Source organism: Medicago sativa, chromosome 3 (genome assembly GCF_051527215.1).
Source record: "Medicago sativa cultivar Bolivia chromosome 3, Bolivia_mono, whole genome shotgun sequence".
Classification (NCBI taxonomy): domain Eukaryota; kingdom Viridiplantae; phylum Streptophyta; class Magnoliopsida; order Fabales; family Fabaceae; genus Medicago; species Medicago sativa.
In genome coordinates this window covers 99,695,920-99,717,539 of record NC_140751.1, presented here as the reverse complement: position 1 = coordinate 99,717,539, position 21,620 = coordinate 99,695,920, and the positions used below count along the sequence as shown (strand labels likewise).

General features: G+C 32.6%; 1 protein-coding gene across 1 annotated transcript; it reads left to right on the top strand.

The window, feature by feature from the left end:
* Nucleotides 1–17,675: 17,675 nt before the first annotated feature.
* LOC146942804 (Leucine-rich receptor-like protein kinase family protein) lies at nucleotides 17,676–21,309 on the top strand. The gene is made up of 2 exons (XM_085756889.1): nucleotides 17,676–20,324; nucleotides 20,584–21,309. Exons 1-2 carry the CDS (start codon nucleotides 17,741–17,743, stop codon nucleotides 20,970–20,972), a joined length of 2,973 nt encoding a protein of 990 aa, XP_085613015.1. The 5' UTR covers nucleotides 17,676–17,740; the 3' UTR covers nucleotides 20,973–21,309.
* The last annotated feature ends 311 nt before the right edge of the window (nucleotides 21,310–21,620 follow it).

Genomic DNA, 21,620 nt, shown 5'->3' with positions numbered 1-21,620 from the left:
TACAAATGACCAAATATTCAACAAAGTTTTTTTAAAAAAGTTTTATATCGACAATGCATGCAAATTTATCTCAATCATTATAACAAAATTTGAGGGATGTGGTATACGCTCTGAAAGGTGTTTATGAAATGTAGTGGTTGTAGAGCAAGGCATTGAAGGAAAAAACTGGTTAATGTTTCCCTCCTCTAAACTAATTGTTTACAATGAAAATAATATTTATATTTATTGAATTGAAATTAATAATTTGAGACACTTGTTATGTTAATTACATTAAAAACTATAGTCGTTAACTTGAAAAATTATAGAATCTCACAAATATCATGTTTGAGGATGCTCGCAAAATTAATTAGATTTATTGGAGTAAGATTTGTTTTGCTGCGGAGTTAGGTGATTTGGAGGGGTCTGGTAAATTAGGAATTTGATATGGCATTGCTGAGAAAGTGGTGTTAAAGATTACATGTTAATCAGGGTGAGCTATGGTACAAAGTTTTGGAAGCATAATATGGGGTGGATGGTGGTTGTATTAAAGCGGGTGGTTCAATTGCGTGTGACTGGTGGATAGATTTATGCAGAGTTAGAGAGGGAGTAGGTGTGCGGGAGAGCAGTTGGTTTGAGGTTAGTTTGGGTTGTCGCCTAGGTAATGATGAAAGTTCCTCTTCTTGGAATAATCCTTGGTTGGAAGGGGGTTTGTTACATGATAGATTTAGTCGGATTTTTTATTTGCATGTTGATTCTAATATTATTGTACTAAGATGAGGAGATTAGGATGAGGGGTTGAGGGTGAAGAATGGAGGTGGAAGAGGCTTTTTGCTCGGGAGGAGGAGGAGGAACTAGTTGTGAAGTGTCGTTCTTGGTTGGATAACATTGTTTTGCAAGTTTCTAGTGCAAATACTTGGTTTTGAAAACTAGATATTGTACAAGGTTACTCAATAAAAGGAGTTTATAATTTGTTGACGTATGATGATTAGCAAGCGTCTTTCACGGACATCATTTGAAATAAAGTGGTGTATCTCAAAGTGTCTCTATTATTTCCGTAGAGACGGCTGAATAAAAGGCTTCCAACTAAAGATAATTTGGTTAGGTGCATATTTCTTCATCCAAAATCTTTGCTTTACTCGGGTGATTATGGGATGGAGGAATCAATGAATTAGTTGTTCTTGAATTGTAATTTTTTCACGGAAGTTTGGCACTCCATTTGGTAGTGGCAAGGGATATCTAGCACGCTTCTATCTGATATTGGCACGCATGCTGCCTAGTTTGCCGACAGTCATCTCTTTAGGAAGGATATTTGCATCTGTCTTCAATAATTTGATCGGCTAGTAGTTGAATTGTTTGGAAGGAACACAACTTTCAGATGTTTCAAAACAAAGAATCTGCTATCATTGAGATAGTTGACAGAGTGAAATTTCATTCTTGCTGAGATGTTTATTTAAAATCTTCCATCTTGTAATGTCGTTATCCAGTTGTTGATGTTTCGGTTTTGTTTGCCATTTTTCAAGACTTTGTGTTGATTTCTAGTTGGACACATCTTATACTTAATTTGATCTCATTATATATATGTATAGCTTAAATAAAATGAACCCCTAAAAAAAGAAAAATGCTAATTAATACCCCTATGGCCATAGTTAAGGAAACATTATACAAGATGAATTGTAAAAGATATAAATTAAAAAAAAAAAAATAGCTACTATTTCTTTCACATGTTTCTTTATTATTTTTTTCCCGGTAAAATCACATGCATCTTTATCAATAACGTGTTAGCTCAGTGATAAATTTAACTTATGATCTTAAAAAATAGAGTTTAAAATCCTTAAGAAACATATATAAAATTATTGTTAATGACACTAATTAATAAAAATTCACCCATTTTTCAATTTCAAATAAAAAAGTCAATTTCAAATAAAAAAGAAATGCTCCTTTAATGATACGAATTGGGTTGTTGACCAGTGCATGTAAGATACAAAAAATAGGAGTGGATGCTGAATCAATTACCAAACGGCAATGTTTCTCTTTCAAATGACATGATTCAGAGATAAGGTGAATATATATGCAGGGCAGATTGATATTCATTGCTGTTTTTGGTCTTTCATGTTGTATTTAATAATTATGAAAGTAAATAAACACGTGGTTTTAATGGCACTGCTACAAGATCAGGCTGTATAATTCAATTCATAAGCCACATATCAAATGCCTACCGACTATGGCTTTATCTTGCTGGCAAGCTTAGATAGCAGATATATATCGTCTTTTTTGTCAGTAGATGAAATTAGATCATACCACTAAAATTTACAAAGACAGAGTAAAATTATACTCCATTTGTTACAAAATATAAGTAAAGTGAGTAAAAGAAAATTGATATATTGATCAAATTTTAAATTAAATACATCAATTTTGTTTGATTCATTTTTCTAAAAATTTTGTAACGGAGAAAATAAATTTGAATTTAAACGAAAATGTTCGGTTTAACAATATTGACATTGATAGTTGAGTTAGATCTGTTGGAACAAAATATGTTTAACAATGAACCTTAAAGAGTTTTGATGATAACAAGGTATTAAAAATTGTAAATTGGACTAGCTAATATTTGTTCAAGTGTACATGACCATAATTAAAAAGTTACATCATTTATTGGTTCTGAATGAGCAAATAAAGAGCAAAAAGGATCAACAAAATTGAAGCTTAGACGCTCCTGAAGGCAATCTGTTCCTGAAGAGAATAAGCGCTACTGAAGTAAAGCCGCTCCTGAAGTTAGTAAAATGCTCCTGAAGAATAGTGCTCCTGAAGACAAGAGGTCCAGAAGCTGCATCATCAGAAGCTGCGTTATCAGAAGTTGCATCATCAGAAGCTGCGTTATCAGAAGCTGCCTCATCATAAGCCATTTCACCAGAAGCTGAAGATCAACTGAATTTGAGAAATTCAAGAATTCAAGAGCTGTGTCATGGATCGAAATTCATCAAAGGACAACAAAAGATCAGTGGAATTTTGCAACGGTCATTTCAAAGGTGTTTGAAGACATGTGCTTGCAATTTTGGACGAAAGCGTTGACATTGTACTTTGTACAAACTGTACAACCACCTTCTCCACTACTCTGTTTTGTGTCCTCGCTACAAAACAAGAAAACAACTCCAGAATACGGCTTCGCCTGCATAGATGTTCCTTTGGATAAGGAATGGATTTCAAATTGGTTCTTCATAGGACAACAACCAAATCAGGCAAAAGATCATTGGTGAAAGATCAAGCTTCAACAACGACTCTTTTGATGTGCCGGCAATTTCACAACGTCTCTTTCACACCTCTATATAAAGGAGTGAAGACTTAGAGATTTAGTAATGCTGAACGAAAGACTCACAATATTTTTACAAGTGCCAAACCTCTGCTGAAATTGTTCCGCATTCACTTAGAATTTTTTTGTCTCAAAGTTTCATCTTAGAAATTCTTAAGTTATTGAGTCTGTATCTGATTTGTATTGTGAGCACCTCTGATTGTATATCAAGTGTTCAACCTTAAACAATTTTCTGTGTAATTTTGTTTAGTTAGAAGTCTCTTGCAGTTGTGCTTGAGCAGGGAAGTCTCTTGATTGTGTTCTTGAGCAAAGGAAGACTCTTGCAAAGTGTGCTTGAGCAAAGGAAGTCTCTTGCAGGTGTGCTTGAGCAATTGTAATCAGATATTACTCTTAGTGAAATCTCCTTGGAAGTGCAAGGGGGACTGGACTACTTCCGGATTGTGGAAGGAACCAGTATAATTGCTTTGTGTCGTTCTTCTTCTCTCTCTCTCTCTCTCTCTCTCTCTCTGTTTTATTCCGCTGCGTTCAGATTCTGATTATCACTTCAGAAGCTGTTTCACTTAGCTTCTGTTCAGTGTGTTCAGTTTTAGGAGAAACGAAGAATTTTTCAAAACACAATTCAACCCCCCTTCTTGTGTTTTTCTCACCTTCAAGATCGTAAAGATATATGTTGTATTTCTTACGCTCCTTAAATACTTCTCTCTTATAAATCAGTTATAAATAAAAATAACTAGTATATATTTTGAAAAACCGAGCCATCAAATTCATCGCTGTCTTTGTAGCTCACTTTCAAACTAATATCTAACTTTACTAATATTTCAAAATAGTTTTTGTCTTTATCAAATGTTTCTCCATTAAATTACTTTGTTAGTATCCGTTATCTAACAACTTTAATTATGCTGACGTGACACATTAGCCGTCTTATGAACGATGATGTGAGACACTTTCAATTGATTTTATCTAGTCAAAAATCAATTTTTTCTCTGTTCTTCTCCAATTATCTTCCCCATTCATTCTTCTCCATTGTTTTCCAGTCTTTTCTTCATTCTTCTCCTCCAAATTTTTTTTTTATTTCCTACATTAATCTTAATTTTATTTTCTTATCCTTTATGTTTGTTTCCTAAATCCCTAAATTTCTAGATTTTCCTAAAGAACCTTAAAGCCCTAAATTTCACAAACAAAATTTGTTCTTTTTATGAAAAATTAAATTAGGGTGGTTGGAATTTGATCAAGATTAGTATTAAACTATTGTTTCTAGTGTAACTAGAAAGAGTTTTGAGGTTTTTGGTGGATGAATGTTGCCCAGATTCTGAGTTGGTGTTCATTCAATGAGGGACTATTTTGATAGAAAATGAATAAAGACGGGGATTAATTTGATACTAAGTGGACAAAAGTTTTGGACTATTTTAATAAAAATCTCAAACTAAAGAAATTAATGTGTCACATCAGTAGAATTAATGGTGTCATATAACAGATGCTAATAGATGGACCTAATTGAAAAACGTTTGACCAAAACATGAAATATTTTGATATATTAACGTAGTCAGAAACAAGTTTGAAAGTGAATTAGAAAAATAATGACCAATTAATGTTTTACTCTATTTTAAAATGAAATACAAACAATGTCAATAATTTCTCTTCCAGTCCTCTAAAAAAATTCTCTTCTAGTCAATGATAATATTTCTAACATATCTTTCTCTTAAGTAACTTTTTGTCTTTCTAATGAACTAGTTTACCATTCATTGATTTGTACCTATTAAATGAGTTCAACTATGTTTGTTTTTTTCCCTTTCAAACAGTTTGGTGGTTAGAATTCATTTTTTAAGGTAAATAAGTGGAGCTTTTAAAGTTCAAACATTGGTCCCTACATATATTATGTAATATAATTACCAATTGAGCTATACGAAAATGATCAACTATATTTGACAGAAGTGAATATAAGAGTTGTATATTTGACATGAGAGATTAAACATGTTTTAAAGAAAATTTCTATTATTTTCTTCATAAAAATAATACTACATATTTCTGAAAAAATTTTTTGAGGAAATATTTTGTGAGATAGAAGTCATAGTTGAATACTCATACACAAGAGTATTTTAAGAATATCTGTACCCAAACTGAACACGTTAAATTACATATATTTTTTAATGTACGTAAAATTTATAAACATAAAAATTACTATAATAAAGGGCGCATGATAGAATTAAAATTATATAGTCATTCTTACCTTATGCATGATTTAATCGGTTGCTAGACAACAATTTCCATTCACATGAGCTAGTTAGAACTCTGAAGAAGCTTCCTCTTCTGTTCTTTTAAACACCACATTATTTTTTTGAAGGGTAATCACCAAATAATTAGAAGCTAGAAACATAGTTGAAACTAATTTAATATTCTTTTAAAATATACAAACCGTACACTAGAATCCAAAACATTGTCACGATGGCGATACTATAGCGCCTCTTATCGCTTCATTTTAAAACTAGAAACCTTTTTCCTTTTTTTTTTTTGAATGAAAAACTAGAAACCTAGTTGAAACTATTTTAATATTTGTTTAGTAAAAATATATTACTTTATTCATAAAAACCAAGGACTAGGAGTAGCTTGAATTTGAACTCAACTCGACGGTTAGCGTTTTTAATTGTTTCTTTTTGATAAGAATCTCTTTTAATTGTTTCATAGAGAGCTTTGCTTTGTTTTCGTGAGCTTAGCTTAGTTGGTATGGACAATGCATAAAATATGCAAGGTCTGAGGTTCAAACCCCGGCCACCAACAAAAAATAATAGAGACATTTGCTTTGGGGTTCAAACCCCGGCCACCAACAAAAAATAATAGAGACCTTTGCTTTAAGTGGGCTTCTATTAGTTGGGATTAATTTATCAGATTAACGGATTTTTAGGGTGGGATGCGAACGGATTTTTAGGGTGGGATGCGAGTTTTAAAAAACTGTTATTTGTGAATAAGAATCTTAGATTAATGCTTAAAGATCTAGAAGATCAAGAAGAACATGCTCATCTATAATTTAACATATAATATTGGCAAAACATCTAGATGATCAAGAATAACATGCTTAAATAACTATAAAAAGTAAGGTTTTTATAAAAAGTGATGTAATTAATATTTGATCAAAAGTTTAAATATATATTTTCAAGATCAAATTTCTATTTATGGACTTCTTAACCATTGTTTCTAGCACACCAGTTAACAAGATCCGTAAATTAATTAGAATGTTTTCATACAATAGTATACATGGTAAATCAATTCAAGCTTTCGTTTTTTCTTCGATCTTGATGACTGAAAACGACCTTGAACTTGTCGGGATTGTAGATTCTTAAATCTAGCTAAGAATTTGGTGGGGGTGGCAAGGTGTTGGTGGGAGAAACACATAAGAGAGTGGGAGCAAGAAAACATTTTGGATGGTAGAAGAGAGAGAACATTGTTCAAGGCAATGGCTTAGCCGATTATCCGATGATAGGGGTTGCAAAAAGAGTAACGTGACCTAATGAATAAGCAAGTGTCAAAAAGAGTGTTTGAGAGATTGTCCACAACATTTCTTTTTTACCATACGTTTAATTTTTAGATTGGCTAACATTTAAATTCATCACGGATTATCCAAAAACAATGTCCATTCATACAACTCACCACTAAGTAGTGATTAGTAACAATCAATCATGTTTTTTTTATAAAGAAATCAATCATATTTTATATTAATAATAATTCATAATAATTGATTATCGTTAATTAATTAAATAATTAATCCAACATCTAGATGAATATATAAAAAAATTGTTGTTTCATAAAATATTTTAATATTTTAGCTATTTATCGTTTATTATTTAACTTTTTGTATTACCTAAAAAAAACTTTTTGTATGAACCTTTTATTATTTAAATGATTTTTGATTTTCATTGCAAAATTAGTCGGTCAAAGGACCAATTAAGAAAAGGATTTAAATGTTACAACACTCAAGCAAATTTTTTTTCCCGCTTGTTTCCTCCATTGAGAAATCATATTTAAAGTGTTTCAGACATTAAATATGCGGAAAACAAAAAAAAAATTAGATCATTGTGAGAGCTCGAGATAGTTCACAAAAGAGGGTGGCATCTCACCACAAAAATAGATGAGACACTGTTTTCAAGGGATCACCACAAAAATATCACCTAGTACCCCAAGTAGTTAAAACCCTACGCCTAAGGAGATTATTCTAGTTGGAACCCTATTATGAAAAATTTATCAAGAAAAAACAACCTCCTTCGACGGTACCCAAGACTTCCACACCTTCATCAAGGCCTCCACACGTCCACTAGCAAAGCCCCCTCACCCTCCACCTCTTTACGAGAACACCATAAGCAAATTTAACCGAAAATATCCCCTTCTGATCATACTTCGACACCTTCCAGTAAATTTTATGATTTTGTTAATTTTAACATTAATTTTAAAAGTACTTGTTGTATTAAATGCATGTATAAAATTTGTTTGTCCTATTCTAGTCATAACTAAATGTTAGTTTTAGCAAAATCGGGCCAATGTTTGTTTGTTAAGATAATGATGGGAAAAGGCTGAAAAAATGAAAAGGGGTAATAAATCGTCTGAATCATAGTTTTGAAACCCGGACTGGACCGGCCGGTTGGACCGTGAACCGGTGGGGTGATCGGTTCGGTTGATAGTTTGGATCGGTCATGCTATCAAACCAGTATGAACCGACGTGAACCGGAAAAACTAGCGAACCGGCGGTTTTCTGGGTAAACCGGGTTATAGCTTTTTTTAATGAATTTATATATTAAAAAATGGAAAAAATTCCCACTCCCACAGGTGGGAATCGAACTGGCGTGCAGGCTGCCAACTAACTGTGGTGCTAAGCATAACCAATGCACCAACAACTTTTTTGTGATATTTTACTTGATGTTATTATATATAGAGAAATTTAACACGACCAAATGCCACTTCAATTTACATTTTAATTTGTATTATGTCTTTCCTCAAAAACAAAGAAGCTTGTATTTGCTACCTCTTTTTGTTTTTTTTTTTTTTATCTTTATAATATTTTTTGAACAAATTTTATCTTTATAATATATTCTAAAAGTAAGTGTTTTTATTATTTTTTGATCAAAGTGTTTTTAATTTACTATGATATATATATGTGTGTTTTCATCAAATAATTATGTCATAGTAGATGAACTTAAATTTAAAGAACAAATTTCATAAATCGTCTTAATTTATCTATTTTTTTAACATTTATTTGTGTCATATGCTTTTCTATAGACCGAGTCATCTTATTTAATACACAGATAAAAACTTTATAGAGATCGGGTGGTACGACCGAGTCATCCGATTCTTTCATGCGTTTCGACCAATGACTCAGTGGTTCAACAAATGACCCAGTGACCCACTACCCTTACCGAGTCGATGACCGGTTCGATTTTTAAAACTATGGTCTCAATGCTGCTTGGGTTGATTGTGGTCACTGGTCAGTGATACTGATGCTCATAGTAAAACTTTTGTCGCTTGCAATTCAATCATACAACACACCCTTTTGCCTTTGCTCTACTTAATTTTCAAAAAATTATTTTTGTAGTTCTTTTTTCTTTTCAAAATCTAAGTGCTACTGCATAGTAATTTTCCTGTTGTACTTGCTTTCTCTCATGTTACTCTTTTCCATTATAATACTAGTACCCACCCACTAGTCTAATAGTATTATTCAATATGGAATATAAAGTTGATTCAGTAGACGGAATTAAGTTATAAAGAGATCAATGGTTAAGTTTACACATAAAATAATTATTCAATTTCTAAATGTTTGTCTTTTGTAAATCTTATTACTTTTTCTTTAAAAAAAAATACGGTTGAAAGAGAGACTCTACTAAAGGAGGCCACTCAAATTCTTTGACGAAAATAAGCTCGTAAAAACAATAGCTTTTTTTAGTATATTTTATATTTCTGTTAGTATATAAGCTTTTTTTATTGTGTAAAAACAATAGCTTTGTTGAATTAATTCTCGAAAGATACATATATATGATATATGCTTTGTTGAATTAATTTTTGAAAGATACATCATACACATATATATCTTCTGGTTTTAAGTGGTCCTAAAATTCAACTCAGGGACAAATAACTAATCAAAATGCACCACATTAATCTGCTTGGCCATAAGCCTATAACCTTTTATTTTGTTTTTTTGACCAGTACAGTAGAATATGATTCAGCCATGTATACACATGGTTGCGTAAGTGTGATTGCTTATGACGTGGCTAACTAGCTATCGAGCTTCCGTTAACTACTTGTTTGCGGTTGGTACAGGTATATATATTGTGCACATAGCATTCGTGGCCTTATTTTTGGAATGATTCACCCCTTTTCTCTTGGCATGCGAATTTTAATAATAGTGGTGGTTTTCGGCGAATACCTTCGAAGTGGTGGTTAGCGTGGTCTTTGTGCCCGTCAATGGTTCTAACCTGTGGTGGTCAAAGTGGTGGTCGATGGTGGTGGCCAGTGGTAGTTTTAGATGGTCAGAGTAGTAGTTAGAGTAGTGGTAGGTGGTGGTGATCGATGGTGGTCAAAGTGGTGGTTAGAATGTTAATAGATGCTGATCAAATTAGTGGTTAACCATTGTCGAAGTGTGTGGTGGTGGTGGTTAGAGTGGTAGTCGATGGTCGTCAAATTAGTGATCAAGGTTGGATCATGTAGTGATCAACGGTGGTCAAAGTGGTGGTCGACGGTGTGAAAGTAGGGGTTGATGCTAGTCGGAGTGGTGGCCGACAGTGTGAAAGTAGTGTTTGATGTTGGTCGGAGTGGTGGTCATGATGATAATTAGTGATGGTAAGATTGAAGATCAGAGGTGGGTAAAAGGATGATCTAAGGTAGTCATATAGTAGCAATTGGTGGCAGTTGACGGTGGTCCGAGCGATGAATGACTAGTAGTGATCATAGTGATGGTCTAGTAGGTGGTGGTCATAATTGTAGTTGAAGTAGTGGTTGACAATCATTGATGGTGCCACACAAAAATAGAAATTATAAAACCTATCATTATTGTTGAGTTTTTGTAGAAAGATGTTTTGAATTAAAGTAAAAAATGAACTCAATTCCATTTTACTCGAGCAAAATTGATTTTTAAAACCAAAAATAAAAAGCTCACAATCATCTTGAATCGCCTCTTACATAATACCACACCCATTGATAAAAAAAAAAAAAAAAAACTGACACGAACAACTTGCATAGTTTTGAAAACTGGACCGAACCGACCGGTCGAACCGGTCCGACCGTGAACCAGAAGGGTAACCGGTTCGGTTGACATATTGGATCGGTGATGCAATCAAACCGGTGCAAACCGACATGAACCGGACAAACTCGGTTAAATTAAAACCGCGAAACGGCGGTTTAATGTGCCGACCGGTTTAAGAACCACTGCGCCACTTCTGTTTGTTGTGATTAATTGCTGATTCATATTGTTTATATATTAATTCAGAATACCATATACTAAAACCACACCATTTCAATTCACATATAAACTTGTATTTTGTCTTTTTTTTTTGTTGCATAATTTGTATTTTATCATTTTTTTTAATAACTTGTATTTTGTCTTTCTTAGAAAAGAAAAAAAAGAAACATGTATTCTCTTTTTATTTTTTATTTTATCTTCATGATATATTGTATAAGTAAACGTTTCTATTTTTTTTCAAACAAAGTGTTTCAAATTTACTATACTCTTAATATATATATATATATATATATATATATATATATATATATATATATATATATATATATATATATATATATATATATGAGGACATATCCAGTGACAAATTTATTAAAGAATTAATTTATGTGTTTGATCTTATAATAATATCAAAGTAGATGGACTTGAATTTAAAGAACAAATTTGAGAAATCATCTTAATTTATCTGATGGTTTTTTCAAACATTTATTAGTGTTATGTTTTTTTTATAGCCCGGGTCATCTTATTCAATACAAAGATAAAAAAAATTATGAAGACCGGATGATAACTGAGTCATCTGATTCTTTCATGCGGTTCGACCTGCGACTCAGTGGTTCGACCAATGACCCAATGACCTAGTACCCCTTCCGAGTCGATGATCGAGCCGAGTTTTAAAACTATACTTGTAATTTTGTTATTTTAGTTCTACCTGAATTAAATATTCTTGACTAACAATACATTGCTTCGAGTGGAACTGAATTGAAATTCATCAAAGAAAATATTGGATTCAAGCTTTGAGAAAAGAAAAAATATACTTGAGAAGGAAGATCTCACCAATAATATCATAAAAAAATCCTCTAAGAAAACATAATAAAAAAAATATTCTGGTCACACATAAGTCTTTTATGTTTGAGGTTTGTAACAAATTGATCATGTGAGTTATTTTGGTCACACATAAGCTTTAAGATTGTAAATGTTTTCAATTTAGTTGTTTTGTTAACCAAACATTATAAAAACGATGACGTGACAGAATGATTAAATCGAAAACGCTTACAAATTTGTTACAAACCTCAAACCTAAAAGACTTAGGTGTGATCAATATAACCTAAATGACCAATCTATTACGAACTTCAAACTTAAAGACCTCGTGTAATTTAGGGGAAAAAAAAAACTAGATGAGAATGAAAGAGACAAATAATAAATGTCGTTTGTTCGATAGAGAAAAAAGGCTACAAATACGGTAAATAATTTTCTCTCTTCTTGTAACAATAACAACTGACAACAATATCTTCTGTATAATTTTCTACATTTAGACGCACCATATATTTAGCAACATGTTTCTCTTCTTCTCTGAATTGCCATTTTCTCCACTACAGAACATTTTCTCCCTTGGTCCCCAACCAAGCTAGTAATCTACACTCTTACAAGTCAATTTCGGCGGCTACACTCTTCCGTGTTTCTCTTGCTTTCCTGCTTAGTGCTCACCTCACCTTATATCCTTTTTATTTAACTGACATCACCTTATCATTCCAATCCAATCCTAAATCTAAAGCATTTGCTCCATTTTGGTTGGTTATATATATATATATATATATATATATATATATATATATATATATATATATATATATATATATATATAGGGTGGGGATATTTTGACTCCAAGAGTAAGTGTAACATCTTACTCCAAATCTTGACCTTTAATTCTAATATTGGTTAATGACTTAGATTAATTGATATGATATGCTTTAATTCCATTTTCTATTGTAGTCAACACTTATCACCACAAAATAACAAAACAATAAATGTCTTTTAATTGCATGATTTTTTTTTCTTCCATTGTTTTTTTTTTTTGTTTCACGCTTAAATATTTTTTGAGGGTTAAATTAAAATCCTTTCCATGAAATAAAAATTTCAAGATTCACTCATTCTATTCTTCAAAAAAATTGCATAAGAAAAAAAAATTTGCATATATATTTTTACGCTAAAAGAATTTTTTTTCTTCTCCCGTTGATTTTTTTTCCTTCTCCCTTTACGTTTTTTTACGCTAAAAAAATTGCATATTTTTTTTTAAAGAAAACAATTGTAAAATTCAAAGAATTGCATATTTATTCTTCTCCTGTTACTATTTTTTATACGACATATTTTTTTTGATTTCTTCATTATAATCCTGATCTTTTCTTATGTTTTTTGTAAACACACATTTTTGTACTAATCTGTCACGAAAAAAAAAGACGATAGAGGAAGTAACCCTAATCTTTTCTTATATCTAATTCATTTACAATAATTGCATAAAAAAATAAATAAATTTGTGTATTTTACTGATAACCATTTTTGCCATGAAAGAGTTTTTAAGTTTTGCTCTTAACCCTCAAAAATTCTTTTTAGCGTGAAACAAAAAAAAAAATTAATGGAAGAAGAAAAAAAATAAGCAATTAAAAGACATTTATTATTTTGTGGTGATAAGTGTTGACTACAATAGAAAATGGAATTAAAGTCTATCACATCAATTAATCTAAGCCATTAGCCAATATGGGAATTAAAGGTCAAGATTTGGAGTAAGATATTACACTTATTCTTGGAGTCAAAATATCCCCACCCATATATATATATATATATATATATATATATATATATATATATATATATATATATATATATATAAATAAGTTATAATTCAATTGATAATATTGATATTATTAGACTGAATATATTCGTTCGTTCATATTTAAATTTAAGACCTTACTTATTGGCAAAAGAAAAATTTAAGACCTTATAATTGTATTTATAAGTTTCGTATAATGTATGTCACTTTATCAACACAAAAGAAAATACATAATTTAGTATTTTTTTATAAAAAAAGTAATTGGTCTATTATAATCAATCTTCTTGATCTCATAACCAAATAAGCACATGTTAAAGACAAACTATTTGATAATCTGAGTTTAAATTTTGGCAGAAATAATTTTGATAATACTTTATCTACCTTCTGATTGAGCTGTGTATTATTAAAGCGTCATTCCCCTTAAAATTGGATGGTTAAAACAAAAAAATAAGTGTTTATTTTATTTTATTTTGCTATTGGTCGACACACACTTAATTAAACAAACATAAAAAGGGGCAATGACATATGATCCAGATTCGAAATTGAAATTCCACCTAATATTTCCTTACATCCAAACTACTAGATGATGAGTCTATATTTAGTCTATTTTTATGCATTATTTAGTTTAGTTTTATTTAGATTTGAATTTATTTTATTGCAATAATATTTCCTTTTCGAATCTTTTTACTACAATTGCATATTTTATATTTCAGGAACGAATATATAATGGAAGGTGTCTTGGAGCAAAAGAAAGGAGTCTGGAGCTGATTTGGAGCGAAAATACGAAAGATTCGGAACAAAAATATAGAGCCCCCAAGTTAGAAGCTTGGCACGGCTCGTGCCAACATGTGGCACGGCCGTGCCACCCTCCAGGAGTCCTTTTGCTGCTTTTCTTCAAGCCCAAGTTACCCTGTTTTAGTTTTACCGAATAGCCCTTGTAGTTGCTTAGATTTTAAGTCAATTGTAAAGCTATAAATAAAGTAGCTCTCCATCACAAATATTCATCTTTTGTTCTTGGAAATAATATGTGACAATTGTTTCTTTGAATAAAAGTTCATCTTTATTTTCTTGTTATTTATTTTATGTTCTTCTTCTCTCTTCTTCTCCATATCTACAATGAACATGAGTGAGTAGATTTCTCTTGTCTTGGGATTGTTGGATAAGTCTAATGACATAATCCTAATCGAACCAAGCTTTAACCCTAATTTCATGTGATTCTAATTTCTAATCTAAATTCACCGTTTTAACATGAATTAACCATTATCAAACTGTGGAAACGAAAGTGGAGGGTTTGATAATTGTTAATCCATCATCTCAAATATCAATTCATAATGCGAAAGCGGAGCTTTGATATTGGAACAAGTGAATCTAGACAATAATTGCAAAGACAGCGAAATAGTCTTTGCAATTATTGAGACATGTGTAGTTTCAATCCTTATAAGCTTCTTCTAGTAATCAAGTCAGCGAAATAGGCTTGGTTGCTAGGGGTAAACTCTCACCGGACTTTTATCGGAAAGGTGAGGGGCTAAAGGGAAACCAGTCTTTAGAAATTAGGTGTAAAACATGAAATTAGAAGTTAAAGTCTTGGCTAGCGAAGGATTTGTCATTAGGATGAACCAATAATTCCAAGACTCTTTTATTTTATTATTGTTATTTCTTTTAATCAAAAATCCACAACTTTTTACCTTTGAAACCTTCATCTAATCATTATTAAAAGTTAATTAAATTCATAACTCTCTAGCGGAACGATACTCTCTTTTACTACTATTACTTCGATAGATCGTGCACTTGCGGTTTGGGCTATCACTAGACTATTACAACGAGGACAAAAACAATAAGTCTATTGGTCTCATAAAAATAAACGGGGCAGGCTAACTAGTGACCATAGGGACCAACAATTGATTGATCCAGATGGTAAGAAATTTGGGGTCTTTAAACATATAATCACGAGTTCGATTCCTGACTCTTGCGTATAGAAAACATTTGATTGGAAGGAAATGACCCACCTTATATGTCCCACAGTTTCTCCATCGAAGATTACTAAGTATATATTTGGTTTTAAAATGATGATAAATATACTTTAATTGAAATACCATTACTAAATGACATGGAAATATACTTTTAATTCATATTAAATTTTTTAATTAAAATAACAAGGGTAAAACTGATATAAAAAAAATGATGCTATAAACTCAAATGTTACTTGAAACAACTTATGAAAAATGCTATAACTTAGTAAAAAAAATTATAAGCTCGTGAAAATAAATCATTAATAAACATATATACTGTTCACTTTTGAACTTATAAACTATCTAGGGTTAATTAAGTAAATGGTCCTTATAAATATTCAGAATTTTGTTTTTAGTCCCTGCAAAATAAAATCACACTTTTTTTAGTCCCTATAAAACTTTTCATCAACATTTTTAGTCCCTATAAAATTTTCCATCAACATTTTCAGTCACTATAAAATTTTTCCATCGGCATTTTTAGTCCTTAAAATGCTTAAGGAAAATGTCACAAGGACTAAAATGTGTGATTTTATTTTTTAGGGACTAAAAACAAAACTTTGAATATTTATAGGGACTAAAAACTTAATTAACCCAACTATCTATTATCAGGTCAAAAATAAGTCTTGCCAAACAAAGTCTAAATAAATGTTTATCTAGTAAGAGAAAAATTATTCGGGCATCAAACGAAATGGCAGCGGACAAATATGACAGTTTTGGAGGGGGAGGCAGTAGCCTTACTCGAGACCCTTCACTTTGCTGATGCGAATAGATGGGACCAGGTTGTGTTCGAGTCCGACTCATCTACTCTAGTGCAAGCTCTATCGTCTCCGGGCCATGGTGATTCGGAATTTTATGCTATTGTTTTTAGTATTATTTATCAGTTATCCTTACATTCCAACTTCGAGGTGAAGTTTGTTAGGAGACAAGCGGACATGGTTGCTCATAGTTTAGCTAGGACGACATGTTCTTGGGCTAGTCACGGTATTTTTGATTCTTATCCTTCTTATATTGAACATTAGTTGATTAATGATAATAGTTAACCTTGTTTCGGTCAAAAAAAAAGTAAGAGAAAAATTATTTTAAATATTGAAAATGAAATATCATACAATGTTAAATGTGCAAATACACAACCGATGAAAAAGTATTGACATAACTTTATCCCCTTATAAAGTTTACCTAGCTAGATTTACTAACTAAAGTCAAATTAAATAAATGATTTATGTCAGCGGTTGGGTTTAGCGGAAGATATTAGACTTCGACAATATATAGAATCAAGTACCAATTATATTTGAATTTCAACTTAAAGGTACCCACATGTCCAACCCGCATCGAATACAATTTACCTCCAACACGATTTACCAACAATAAAATCAAAGATCTAAACAAAAACCCATTTACTAAAATAAATCAACAAACATTTATAAAATTAAATTTAATTGGATGTCTACATAATTTTTATTCCAACAAATGTTAACGGCTAACCAGTGCTCTAAGATAAATGTTTAAAAATCAGAGACAAGACATCTGTTAGCGATTAAGGCATTATAGTGAGACATTTTTATATAAAAAAATGTGACATTAAGATATATGTTAGCGAGGTATTTATTTTTTAAAATATTACTCCATCCGGTCCTATTTATAAGAGAAAGTTGGGTCAACAAAAGTTAATGCATCTAGTTAAAAAGTCAGTCTAGATACATTAACTTTTGTTGATCAAACTTTCTCTTATAAATAGGACCGGAGGAAGTACTATGGTATAGTCTCTTTTTATCTTTATTCAATCATTGTTTCGTGGTCCAAGTCAATGGGCTGTATGAAACTAAATACATTGGCTGGCTTGGCACCACACGGTTGGCCATCTTCCACACGGAACAAGAGTGGATGATTAGATTGAGGGACCAGAAACCAAATTTGTGAATCAAATTAAAAAGAAAACACGTGAGTGCTTTAGTTAAAGAAGCAATAACAATGTGGCATTATCACTAAGGATGAAAAAGAGGAGTAAAAAATACAGTAGATTATAAAGAAGAAAGCGACCGTTATAACAGAAATATGAAAAACAATCTTTAAGAATAAGACCACTACCCAACCATGTTTTTAGTTACCTCCTATAATTGCATTGGCGCCACCCCCATCACCCTCTCTTCTTTCATATCTAGTGCAAACACCACTATTTACTTTTTTATTCAAAGTGACAAACATCATCTAGTAATCGTAAGTTACGAGTTTAAATCCAAGTAAAAATGTCCGGGTTAACAATATCAACATCATATATCACTAAGTCCGGCGAACAAAACCACTTTATTTTTCTTTAATATATCACTACTTAACTACTTAATATTCAAACTTGTAAGACCCAAATATCAACCCTTTCTCATACTTCTTTTTTTCCTCTGAACCTTCCAAACATGTTTTCCTCGCGAGTTTTCTCTCTTCTCCTTCTTCTGTTCTCACTACTCACAATTACCAAATCAAACGACCTTGAAATTCTACTAAACCTTAAAACCTCCCTCGAAAATTCAAACACCAAAGATTTCTTCAACTCATGGAATGCAAACAGTTCCATTTGCAGTTTCCATGGAATCACCTGCAACTCCATCAACTCCGTCACAGAAATCAACCTTTCTAATAAACACCTCTCAGGAATTCTCCCAATAGACTCACTCTGCAACCTTCAATCTCTCACAAAACTCGTCTTAGGTTTCAACAGTTTCCATGGCAGAGTCAATGAAAGCCTTAGAAATTGTGTCAAGTTACAGTTCTTGGATTTAGGGAACAATCATTTCTCAGGACCTTTTCCAGATATTTCACCTCTTCATGAACTTCAATACCTTTACGTAAACCAAAGTGGATTTTCTGGAACTTTTCCATGGCAATCTCTGTTGAATATGACGGGCTTGTTACAGTTAAGCGTTGGAGACAACCCTTTCGATCTAACGCCGTTTCCTGAAGAGATTTTAAGTCTCAAGAAACTGAATTGGCTTTACATGAGTAACTGCAACCTCGGAGGGAAATTACCAGTTGGAATCGGTAACTTAACGGATTTAACAGAATTAGAATTCGCCGATAATTTCATTACCGGAGAATTTCCCGGTGAGATTGCCAACCTTCACAAACTCTGGCAGCTTGAATTCTACAACAATTCTTTCACCGGGAAGATTCCGATTGGGTTGAGAAATCTCACAGGACTCGAGTATTTGGACGGATCAATGAATCAATTAGAAGGAAATCTCTCTGGGATAAGGTTTTTAAGTAATCTAATTTCACTTCATTTCTTCGAAAACAAATTATCCGGCGAGATTCCACCAGAGATAGGTGAGTTTAAAAACCTCCGAGAACTGTCTCTTTACAGAAACAGATTAACAGGTCCAATTCCTCAGAAGACTGGATCATGGTCAGAATTTGAATACATCGACGTTTCGGAGAATTTCTTAACGGGTTCAATTCCACCAAACATGTGCAACAAAGGAAAAATGTACGCACTTCTTGTTCTTCAGAACAATCTCACAGGTAAGATACCGGAAAGCTACAGCACCTGTTTGAGTTTAGAACGACTCAGAGTGAGTAGAAACTCGCTCTCAGGTACCGTTCCTTCCGGTATTTGGGGATTACCCAATGTTCAAGTAATTGATATTGAATTGAATCAGTTAGAAGGTTCTGTTAGTTCAGAGATTCAAAAAGCGAATAAACTTGCTAGTATATTAGCAAGGAGTAACCGGTTAACCGGTGAAATACCGGAAGAGATTTCTAAAGCAACGTCGTTGGTATCAATTGATCTTAGTAACAATCAAATTTCTGGGAACATTCCAGAAGGTATTGGTGAACTTAAACAACTTGGTAACCTGCATTTGCAGGGTAACAAGTTAACAGGGGTAATTCCAGAGTCTTTAGGTTATTGTAACTCACTTAATGACGTTGATCTTTCAAGAAATGAACTCTCGAAAGATATTCCTTCGTCCTTGGGTTTGTTACCGGCTTTAAATTCTCTGAATTTCTCAGAGAATGAACTTTCCGGTAAAATACCGAAGAGTTTAGGTTCATTGAAGTTGAGTCTCTTTGATCTTTCGCATAACCGATTATCCGGTGAAATTCCAATAGGTTTGACTATTCAAGCTTACAATGGAAGCCTCACCGGAAACCCGGGTTTATGCACGCTTGATGCTATCGGTTCCTTCAAGCGTTGTTCTGAGAATAGTGGCTTGTCAAAAGATGTCCGTGCCCTTGTTCTTTGTTTCACTATAATTTTGGTTTTGGTCCTTTCTTTTATGGGTGTTTACTTGAAGTTGAAGAAAAAGGGGAAGGTAGAAAAGGGAGAGGGTAGTAAATATGGAAGAGAACGTTCCTTGAAGGAAGAATCATGGGATGTGAAATCTTTCCACGTGCTAAGTTTCACAGAAGATGAGATTCTTGATTCTGTTAAGCAAGAGAATATAATAGGAACAGGAGGTTCAGGGAATGTTTATAGAGTCACACTTGCAAATGGAAAAGAACTTGCTGTTAAGCATATTTGGAACACTAATTTCGGGTCCCGGAAAAAATCGTGGAGCAGCACACCGATGCTCGCGAACCGTGTTGGTAGTGGTGGTTCAAGGTCGAAGGAATTCGATGCGGAGGTTCAGGCGTTGAGTTCAATAAGACATGTGAATGTAGTGAAGCTTTATTGTAGTATAACGAGTGAGGATTCGAGTCTTTTGGTTTATGAGTACTTGCCTAATGGAAGTTTGTGGGATAGGCTTCATAGTAGTGGCAAGATGGAGCTTGATTGGGAAACAAGGTATGAAATTGCTGTTGGTGCTGCAAAAGGGTTAGAGTATTTGCATCATGGGTGTGAAAGGCCTGTGATTCATAGGGATGTTAAATCAAGTAACATTTTGTTAGATGAGTTTTTGAAACCTAGGATTGCTGATTTTGGTCTTGCTAAGATTGTTCATGCCGATGTTGTTAAGGATTCTACTCATATCATTGCCGGAACTCATGGCTACATCGCTCCCGGTAAGGAACTAGCTAGTAATTTTTTTAAGTTGCATTTACACTGTGAACTTTGATATTGCAACAAAATACGAACAAATACAATTGATGTGGTTAAAATCTTACTTGCGATGCAGAGGCCTCTAAAATCTTTATTGCAGTTGCATCTATAGTTACATATTACATTTTAGAATTAAGACTAACACTATAATATTATGTCCCTTTTAATTTATTTATTTTCCTTATTATGATTATTGATGTGATTTGTTTGAATTGAGTGCAGAATATGGTTACACATATAGAGTGAATGAGAAAAGTGATGTGTATAGTTTCGGAGTGGTGTTGATGGAGCTTGTAACTGGTAAAAGGCCAAGTGAAACTGAATTTGGAGAAAACAAGGACATAGTAAGTTGGGTTCATGGGAAAACAAGGAGCAAGGAGAAGTTTATGAGTGTGGTGGATTCGAGAATTCCGGAGATGTATAAAGAGGAAGCTTGTAAGGTATTGAGAACTGCAGTTCTTTGTACTGCAACTCTTCCTGCTATGAGACCAAGTATGAGAGCTGTGGTTCAAAAACTTGAGGATGCTGCACCTTGTAAATTGGTTGGAATTGTTATTGGCAAAGATGGGAGTGGAAAGAAAATTGAGGTCAATGACAAAGGAAGTGTTTAATTTCAGAAAGTGGAAGTTTTTGGATCAGTGATTACAAAGGGGAACCACTATTTCACAATTTAAATTAGCTATAGATTGTAAATTTTGCCAGGAAAAGGGAGTAATGTAAGATAGTCATAATAAAAGAAGTAACAATTCCCTTTTCTTTATTATAGAACTGAAATAGAGTTCAAATAATTGGTTTTGGATCCGTGAATGTGATCGCTAAGGGGAACCACTGTTTCACTAGTTAATTTGCTATATAGATTGTAAATTTTGCAGGGAGGAGGGAATAATGTAAGATACTAGTCATTATAAAAGAAGTAAAAACTCTCTTTTCCTTATTATAGAATTAAAATAGTGTTCAAATACTGGCTTTGTCTGATCTGTATCACAATAATACAAGATGCTTGTGAGTTGTGTGACTAATACTACAATCTTTTTTTATCAATGGTACGGTTGTTATCATAATGTAATGACAATTCTTCCTTTGAAAAATATAATACTAATCTAAATACAGTTGTAGCATGAAAGTGGTGGATATTCACACTGCTATTCAATTTGGGATACCTTAAATTAAAATGTAAACGCAATATGCTACAAGATGTGATGTGAGTGGGCCAATGATAAGAAGAAGCGAAGAAAGGACAAATCTAATTGAATGTTTAA

Bases quoted from the DNA above. Each gene is read 5' to 3' on its own strand.
- LOC146942804 (XM_085756889.1), top strand. From the start codon at position 17,741: ATGTTTTCCTCGCGAGTTTTCTCTCTTCTCCTTCTTCTGTTCTCACTA. The intron at 20,325-20,583 runs GTAAGGAACTAG...AATTGAGTGCAG, and splicing joins TCATGGCTACATCGCTCCCG to AATATGGTTACACATATAGA.